Source organism: Haliotis rubra, unplaced genomic scaffold (genome assembly GCF_003918875.1).
Source record: "Haliotis rubra isolate DU_JTF1 unplaced genomic scaffold, ASM391887v1 Scf344, whole genome shotgun sequence".
In the NCBI taxonomy this organism is placed as follows: domain Eukaryota; kingdom Metazoa; phylum Mollusca; class Gastropoda; order Lepetellida; family Haliotidae; genus Haliotis; species Haliotis rubra.
In genome coordinates, this window is record NW_025767018.1 from 457193 (window position 1) to 467507 (window position 10315).

Sequence of the window (10315 nt, forward strand, 5' to 3'; positions counted from 1 at the left end):
GACTATTTGTGATTGTCGGTAAGGTAATATCCACGTGAAACTACCATCAATACTAGATGACTCTATCCTTATGTACATCGTGACATGGTTTTGTTATTAAATTGTTTATGTTTTCAATCAGTACATGTTGGTTGTTTCCAAACAGTGTGAAGATGTCTCCTGAAAGAGACGTTTGTACTTGAAAATCGATCTTCGTTAACAGAATGTGAAAATTCTAGTTGATTTGACCAATGAGGTCTAATCCTGAAGCAGCTAGAACATTTTGGCCAGAACAGATTCTTACCTGGAATCATAACAGGTTGTTACAACAGGGAAAACTCACAGTTCAAATAATGACATACAGTAGTTTATTTACAACTCTATATTATTCATCATTATACATACACTCTGCAGAGCATCATTGACATGATTTAGAACATGATAAATAGTTTACCAAAACACTTTTCAGCCAAAACACATTGCTGACACAAAAATGTTATCGATTTACACAGCTGACAAAATATTTCATTGCAAGAATATGCAAATTTCTGAAATACTGACTGTACATTTAACACAAATTTACATTCAGCTCTGTTAAGAAACTTATATTATTTCTTTTTTCCCTTGGGAGAGCTAGGACTCTTCTTGGGTGAGGTACTACCGTCGGTCAACTCGATCTTCTTGTTGATGCTGTCCTCAGTAGATTTTAATCTGCTCCTCCACTGACATCTTCATCTTCTTTATCTCCTCTGACAGGAACGTCTGGATCATCGTCCGCAACTCCTTCTTGGCTGGAGACTCCTCTGTTAAAACACATGGATTTTAGTTGTGGTACACCTGCATTTCACTGGACTCTCTGGCATGTTTGTTTGAAGCTATTAATATAGCAAGTGTTGATATTCGAAAAATAGGGCAGTAGAAAATCCAAATCCACTTGCATTTAGTGTGCTTAATATTATTAAATCTTGAGTGGACAGTCTTCTGTTAAAGAGAGTTATACATCTAATTTGGGTTCATGGGTCAAAAGGCAATTTAACGCATCTGGTTTGTCATATCTGAGTATAAACAATGATAAACATAGGACTGACTGACTGAGTTTGGTTTTATGCTGGTTTAAAGTAGCAATATTCCAGCAACATCTAAATGGTGTTGTACCCATGTGCAATGCGAAATCAGGATTTCCACTACCCCTAACCAATCAACAACATAGGAGTTTGTAGGAACTCTTAAGGTGAGTGCAAGGAAATCAGGATTTCCACAAAACCAAGTTTAACACAAGGTTCAACTATATATATTGCATGAAAACATGGTATTGTTGCAGTGTATTGTGGGTAAGTAGCACTACCTTTCTCTTCAGACTTGTCTGCTCCACCTTCTGCACCACCATCCCTCTTCTGGTTTCTCCTCAGTTGTCTCCCCTTCCTTTGCCTCGGTTTCATCTGCCTTGTCTCCAGCTGTCGATTGTACAAAAAGCCCATTTTTAGGAATCTTTTCCTCTTACTGAGTTTGAACACTGGTTTGTTTGGATATATGTATATTTAAGTTCATCGGCACTCATTAGTTTCACCAAAAAGGTAAATATCTGAGGCCAACATCGCTTAAGGCTCTCTTTTCACATTAAGTTGACATACCTCAATACAATTAGAAACCTAGTTAACTAAACTGTTAAAATCAGTCTCCAACCCAAATCACTTACTCATTTTATCACATAGATTAAATATTAACTCCCACTATTTATTCCTTACTATTGATTAATGTGAGGGGATTCCACATATCACAGCACACCACCAAGCTAAGATACATATGCATATTCCGATATATTTGTGTGCATTCAGTCTACAGAAAGGTACTTGGTGTAGGTATCTACAACTCCCTTAAACCATGCCCGTTTCCACTGGTTGACTATTCTGCTTGATACATACCTTCAGAAGGTGGGGGAGATGGCATGGGAAGCCCGATGTAGTTTATTGCCAGGTCCAACTTCACCTGAAACCAGAACAGAATCATACACAAATGATTCCCCTTGACGAGGTCAGTATGCTCAAATTAAGGGCCCAAGCACCTGGGCACCGTTCCTCAAAGCGATCGTAACCCTAAGGTGATCGTAACTCCCATACTTTAACATAGACTTATGACAGTCGTAGCACTACGATTGCTTTGAGGAACAGGGCCCTGAGCTCCGTTTCACAAAGCTCTCATGAACCTAAGATCTCTTAACTTTTCTCGTAGCATTCGTACTCCCTATGTTACAGTATAGGAGGTACAAATGCTACAAGAAAAGTTACGAGAACTTAGGCTTACAAGAGCTTTGTGAAACGGGGGCCCAGATCCCTGAGGTGGACTGACTGGACCATGGCCAGGACTTGACCCTCAGGTGGTCACGTGATTTGGGAGTCTACATTGAATTACATGGTATATATGTCGCTACATGGTATATATTAACCAACAAAATTGATTCTTAGTACCAGTGTTAGGAATTGGTTGAAATCTCACAATTGATGATTGGTCCTTTACCAACGAGCAATCATCAAAAAATATTGGTTAGCGTCATTTTTCAGATTTTTCTGTTCCCACAGGTCTCCAGAAATATTCAGTCATGACTTTTCAGAAAGTGATGTGAGTTTTCTAAGAATTTAACAAGTTTTCAAGCCCTGAGAACATCTAAGGTATGTTCCATTGTCAAGTGTTTGAAACACTAAAACTGTAGTTCCAAAATCGATTATGTTCGATTATGAGAAAATGTGATCGATTGCTTGGCCGTTTCGTCATTGCAACCAATCTTTGATGATTTCAGTTAATCTGAACACCACTACTTAATACAGATATCAAAACTGTTACTGTTGCACTAACAACTTGCAGTACTGATTTAACTTTACAATAAAACTAATCAATTAAACATAAATCACTTTTTCTTTTAACCTATCAAGAAACGAAATGTGATAACCTGTTTATAATGTGAAAACTATAGACAATTTACAAGGTATAAAACGTGCTTCTCTTAAGTACGTGAATAGATGTTAATAAATGTAATGTCTAATACTTAATGGTTATTTGACTCTGGCTAAGGCCTACTGCAGACTACTGCCAACCAACTAATTATTTGCCATCGTCCTAAACCAGACCAAAAACCTCAGATTTCATGTGCAGTCATGTGACAGTATGTTCACATGCCCTGAGGGGTGGTGGGGTAGCCTAGTGGTTAAAGCGTTTGCTCGTCATGCCAAAGACCCGGGTTCGATTCCCCACATGGGTACAATGGGTGAACCCCATTTTTCTGGTGTCCCCCGTTGTGATATTGCTGAAATATTGCTAAAAGTGGCGTAAAAACTAAACTCACTCACTCTCTCACTTGCCCATACAGGTACATAGGGTATATTTGGGCAAACAGTTTAGTTAGTAAAACCAAAACATGTCTTCATCAGATCAGGCCTGTTAGTCTGTTGAATACCAGAACACAACTTCTTGATTTGACAAGCACCAATAAGCAGTACCTTCCTACAAGTTAATGACCTTCATTGCCAGAACCTTTCACCACTCAGAGTCATCAAACTCGCTCCCCTACACCTCAGATGTACCCCTTTAATCCCAATCCAATTGTGTAGATCAATACTCATGCTTTTGATCACTAGATTTTCTGGTCCAGACTTTATTATTTACAGACTGCGCCATACAGCTGGAATATTGCTGAGTGCGGTGTAAAACTGAACTCAATCGATCAAACTTTAATCCAAACTGAAGATTCATGTATTTCTGCAGATCATTTCTATTATACTTTTACTTGAACAGTTTTGTCTATCAAACTTAAATTCAAACTCTCGCTTGCTCACACCAACAATCTGGTTTCTGAATTTCCCATTGGCCGTTAGATATCAGTTTGTGGAGTTATGGTGCATGTCTTACTGTCATGTCTATGGTAGACCCATTTCTGGTGTCCCCCGCCATGATGTTGCTGGAATAATGCTAAAAGCGGCGTAAAACCAAACTCAGTCAGTCAGTCTATGGTAGACTCACCAGGGGTGTGAAGGCGTACTTGTACATCTTGAAGTGGCGGAAGTAGGTGTTGATGGTGTACTCTGTAATCTTCCTCACCTCGTCAGCACTGAACAGCTCGATGCTGTGTGGTGGACGCTGGAACAACAAGCCGACTTACAGATAGCTTTATGGGATAACAACCTGCCTTAGTAGAAAGTAGTAGGATAGCATCATACATTAGTGCTTATCTTTGTAAGATAACAACCTGCCTTAGTAGGACTTTTTGTTTTGTAGGATAACAACATGCCTAAGGGCATATCTTTGTAAGATAACAACTTACATTGACAGCATGACAGAGTATCAGAGCTTTGAAGTAGTTGAAAGTCTGGTCAAGATTTCCAAATGGGGTTTCTGAAAACAATCATTAACATTTAGTGGTAATAAATGTATATGAGATTGTCAAAATGCTGATACATGCAAACTAATTATGCTTACATCAAGTTAGCAAAAGACTCTACACAAAAGTTTGACTACCCTCTGCAGTCTATCCCAAAGGTTTAACAGCAATTCAAATAGGAGAGGGAACAGGGTTTCTGTTCTCCATGTAGATGCTCTATTCACTTGACAATGGAGGTGTTCCTATTTGCTGATACCCAACAGAACATGATAGGGGAGCTGACAACTCATGGGACAAAGGTTAAAAGGATCTTGCTGCTCCTAAGGGATACAACTCTCCATGGTTAAGTACCCTGCCTCAAGCCACTGACATGACTCTAAAAGGCTGCCCCATTAAATAGTTTTCATGGGTGGAGACAAACTAATACAAAGTTTAACTGAAGGTAACAGTCACTTTCTAATATATAGTGAGAGGCACACATCAGGTTTATATGACCAGGAAAAATATTTTCCAATGATTCGAAATGTACAAATAAGGAAAGTAGCCATGACAGATTTGAGCATGAATGATATTAAAAACACAGCCTCATCAATTTACTGAGGAACTGTTTTGTTACCGATGCAGACTTCATGGGTCTTCTTGATGATGGAGAAGAATGCTGATGTCTTCTCCCTGCTGAAGCCGTTATCACGGGCAAACTGGAGTGTGTAGTAGTACAAGTCCATGATGATGCCGGTCTTGAGGTCATCCCGATGGTCACTCAGTCCAAAGATGTCGGACAGGACACTGAAATATACATACTCTACAGTCAGCTAAATATCTCACAGTTTATTTGATGCCAATGAAATTTTAGTATTATTTGCAATATGTCTTGATGGAGTGCAGATTGATTTACACACAATGTTACCTCTTTATTCATCATTAATTAGCATCAAGGATTCAAGGGTGATCAACTGAGACACTCATTTATGTACATTTAATCATACATTCACTTCAATATATTCAATAAAAGGTGAAATCTTGTATTCAACTATGATTTCATTGTACACATACTTTGACAACTCATTTTAGAAAATGAAAGATCGGTTGTATCCTTTTGTTAGCATTTCTTATTTGACTAATTATTTTTACTCAGATCTCGAAGACAGAAGCAAGTATTATTTTACTTGACTAGGGAAATACTTTGTAATACATTAATATGGCTGTATGTTCAATTCAGCACTTTTCCAGCCATATCACTGCATGAGCCGCCAATGCCAAGCTTCAGACAATGATATCGACGTGGGAATAAACCCCGCACTATCAGCTATTGGTTGATGTGTCTCATTTTCCCTACTGCAGACCCATAAATGATATATTCTCAGGATACTCTAAGATTTTAGCCTTATACAATTCCACCCTGCATTGAGATCTGCAGACACGTGCAAGAGGTGGTAGCATATGAAGATTGTAACGAGCCAAGGCTTCTCAAGTTTTGGTACATCTAAGCAAACAAGCATATCAAATTTCTGTACCTCACAAATGAATACAATCGGTAAATTCAAAATGCTAAACCTGAAATGTGCTATATTATATTGTGGATAATACATATATCCTTTATTTTCTGACAACCATGGCATCTAGACACAAAAAGGTTAATTATCATCTGATGGTAAATTCTGATTGGCCCAGAAGTCATATAGCATGAAGTCTGTCACTTACTTCTTGATGTGATCTGCATTGAGAGATTCATTGATCCTATCCACATCATCCACTGTTAAGTCAGCCCTGCAAACCAAACAGTTACTTATTACTACACGCAATAATAATCAGGATGATATCTAAAGCTTCGTCTGTTGGTTTGTTTATAACACCACACATAGCAATATTCCAGCTATATGGCAGTGGTCTGTAAATAATCAAGTCTTGACAATCCAGTGATTGACATCATGAGCATTGATCTACTCAGTTGATATACAATGATATATGTCAACCAAGCCAGCAAGCCTGACAGCCTCATCCCGTTAGTCGTTTGAAAAGTGCAACTGTTGAATAGGAAAATGACAGGTCCAACAATGGCACAAGCTTATCAAAGTCTCAATACAAGGCCAAATAAATGATCCAACTTACCACACACATATTTTGGCTTTGTGATCTCTGGGCTGCAACAAAAACAGGACCACAAGATTAACATTTGATACTTTTGAGTTAACACGTTCCACATCTGTTAAATAGTTTAATTCTACAAATTTACAGCTTTTGAATTCGCAGCATGACATGAATCGATACCACTGAATTGTATTCCTGCTGGGTTATGCACGGTGCATGGTAGAACGTATTACATCAATACCCGCCGATGCTTTAACTTTTACAGAAGTGTTATGATAAGGAAGCATTCTGCAACAATAAAATGTCTGAACGCTTTTATTCCTGTGCTATTTTCTCTTGCATGTCTCACCTGGATGATCTTCGGAACTTCCTGTTGTGTTTCTTCCTGTGGCACATCCTGTTTTCCCCCAGTTTCCTCCGTAAGATGCATCCTGTCAAGTTACTCCAGACGTCGAAGCTGCATGTGCGAGTTTACAAATAATGGCGCCGTTGCTAAGCACCTCTATTTTCGTTTGTGCAATCCACAAGAGACGGTGTCGCTTAGAACATACAAGACGGGAAAGAGTTATCTCCCATCCACCATTGGCAGATAGCGACCACGTCAAAAGATAAATGGCTGTACACGTTTTTCACACACCAATAAACTCATAATTATTATTAATTATGAAATGGACTATAAATTACAAAAATTATCTCATCTCAAACATTCACTCACAGTATATCAAATTTGCACAGAGTATTCTGTATATTTCTTTGAAATGTGACTAGACGGCTGTATTAATTTGTGTTACAATGGCGACTGTCTCTTGAAGGAATGGAACTTAAAACTCGGAGAAGCCAAACAGTATCAAAGGGCCTAATCGATTTTTTCATAACACAAACCTTGTCTAACCTTAGCATTTTCATTTATGTGTAGCAATACAGGTCTAAGCAAAGACAGTTCTATCAGTGAAAGTGACATATTGTTCTGTGAAATTAGACCAGTTTTAAACTGCAAGATAGTTATACCTATCCTAGTTTGCTTGCGTGTTATTCTTCCAAGATTTGGAATAAATATGTAACAACATCTCTATCATATAACGCCATTCTTAGAATAATGCTCGTCCCTGTGTGGCTGAAATAACGACTATGCATCGTTAAATTGTAGCTCACTCTCTTAAAATAGGAGATGTTTAAGACGTAATTTTACTCTGTCGCGTATCCATAGAAACTGCGCCTGAATCCAATTTCTAGTGAATTTGTCATACAGTTACAATTGACTTGCAGTCATGATTCCGCTACACGCCATGGAAACATATCTGGACCTTTATACATGTATATGATAGTTTATAGAGAAAGTAGACACATTACGGACCCTTAGTAGGGCCACTGTGAAATATTTTTGGTCTCATTATCAGGAGATATTAAGTGAGATAGTGAGGCCAAAATTTTCACCGTGGCATGGCCCTACTACGCTTCCGTAGACATATACTATAGCATGACGCGTCGTGGTAGTAGCTCCTGCTACGGGACTTCATTCACATATTGACGGTACCACGTTACCAGTTGACTAAAGAACCGCGTCAATAGCACAAATTTTCATTTGAGAAACTAACATGTACAGTACATTTTGATTGAGTAAACAAAATCCTAGGGACACCGGTAATGGGCTTCACAAATCGTACCCACATGGGGAATCGACTTTCAGGGTAACAAGCAATGCTAGAACTATTAGGCTACACATCGTCGACCATAACGGTGTACGCCCATTAAACATACCTTTAAAACAGAAAGTAAAGTTTTAAAGTTTTTATTCACTCTGTGTTATTCCATTCAGTTGATGATGACACGTGTTTTTATACAGGGTATCATGCAATAATTTACCTATGGGCGAGGGTTTTATACCCTGTCAGAGGTCTAATTGTCTTGGATACACCAGAAATGGGCTTTACACATTGTACCCATGTGGGGAATCGAACCTGGGTCTTTGGCGCGACGAGCGAACGCTTTAACCACTAGACTACACCAGGTTGCAGGTAGCAGGCTATATTTACTATGCTTATTATGGTGTTCAGTAACTAAATGTGATCCCTACACTGCAAAGGCTCCTTAGTAGAGTCTCGTACGTGTTGAGTAAGTGAGTGAGCGAGTCAGTGAGTGAGTGATTTGGGTTTAACGCTGTTTGAACAGTATTCCAATTATATCACAGGATGTCAGCATAATGTGGGACGAAAGCCTTAAGTGTAGTTTTGTGTGTGCCCTTTCATGAATCCCACGAGCACGGTTACGATGCTGACAACCCTAGCAGCATAATCGGGCGAGGCGGGATTCAAACACACGATCTGATAATTCTTGTGTGTCCAAGGGACGTAACTCTGTACAGCGACTGGACTAACTGTGACCCCGACTTAAACAAAGATTTGATGGTCACCGCTCATGCTATCATAGCTATTCTATTCCGGTACAGAACATCTGATATACCTGACACATTTCCGTTATTGTAAAATTTTACAGGCGATTTTTATTTTTTATCTTTTTATATTTTTAGTTCTGATGAGTGTGACTGAGTGAATGAGTTCAGTTTTACGACGTTTTTTGTGTGGCAATAATCCATCAATATATCACGGCGGAGGACATCAGAAATGGGCTTCACATATTATACCCATGTTGGAGATCGAACCCGGGTCTTCGGCGTGACGAGCGATAACATTAACCACTAGGCTATCCGCACCGCCCTGGGTTTGATGAAGGAAATACGGTAGTTGGGATACCACTGAATGTGGCTTAAAGCACATTCATTCACTAATATCTGGCATTCGAATAAACAGAAAACGAGTGAAACAAGAATAGAAAGGTGCGTGGCAAGTCATCTGCCGTAGAGATGGTTTTCAGGTACAGGTATACGAATGTAGATGATGAAAGTGACACCATCACCGATAATTAAATTGGAAAAAAAAAATTAAATTAAAAAAAAAAAAAGTCCCCAAGAACAACATTTCATTAGATGGATTTTGATAAGATGATACGTCATATCATGTTTACGTACAATTGACAAGGGTTGTTTTACGAAGAAGCTATCTTTTTCTTGATATAAAGTATCGAATCACATAAAACACTTCTGTTTTGCCATTGAAATTGCGTACGATAAAAACGTTTACGATTTCATGGTTTTTGTTTTATTATGTACTGCCAGTGTCGTTTTGAAGTAGCGTACCGTAAACCCTTGGAATTACAACGGCGGTTAAACCATATGGTCAGTTACACCACAGCCAGTCAGTCTGATTTGAGAGGAAACCCCGAATGATTATTGTTATTATTATAGGATATTTTTATAGTGTACACATCCACGCAACTAGTACATGTTCAAGGCACTGGAGTGTTCCCTTGGTCAACGGATGTCTTTTTTTCTGGCATTCTTTTAACCAACTCAACTCCCTGGGGAGTATTCACCTCATACAGCCTGTCAGGCGCAGCGTGTTATCACACAGCCTCAGCCCACAGGAACCCGTTATCGGCATGTAGGTTAAACATAGACCATAGATCTACACGCACGTCACATATATAAATAGAGTATATATGTGACGTGCGTCAAATCTATGATCTATATTTAATCTATACCAATTCTTCAAGTTCTCTCTCAACTACTACAAATTAATAATGCAAGTCTCAGAAACCACGAGCAGGGATATCATACTGAGAAACCTTTAAACATACAAAGTGCTATTCCGAGTTCGAATCCACAACCAGAGGCTTCTGATGCGCACAGTCGACGTTACTCCTATCCGCGACTTGCGATCCTTGGCCATTGTGTAATGACCGTAGACCCTGACTTTAAGGCACAATTTCACATATTTTCGACGACATTTTGGCCTATATAATACATATTGGGGCATATGCACT

The 10315-nt window shown here is 38.9% G+C and overlaps 1 protein-coding gene across 1 annotated transcript; it reads right to left on the bottom strand.

The window, feature by feature from the left end:
• Window positions 1–330: 330 nt before the first annotated feature.
• Window positions 331–6948, bottom strand: LOC124284735 (coiled-coil domain-containing protein 189-like). Its single transcript, XM_046720840.1, is given in 10 exon segments — window positions 331–686; window positions 688–780; window positions 1339–1433; window positions 1902–1965; window positions 3991–4107; window positions 4292–4362; window positions 4965–5134; window positions 6050–6115; window positions 6458–6489; window positions 6786–6948. Coding segments are annotated over 10 exon segments (888 nt in total). The 5' UTR covers window positions 6867–6948; the 3' UTR covers window positions 331–587.
• Between the last annotated feature and the right edge of the window lie 3367 nt (window positions 6949–10315).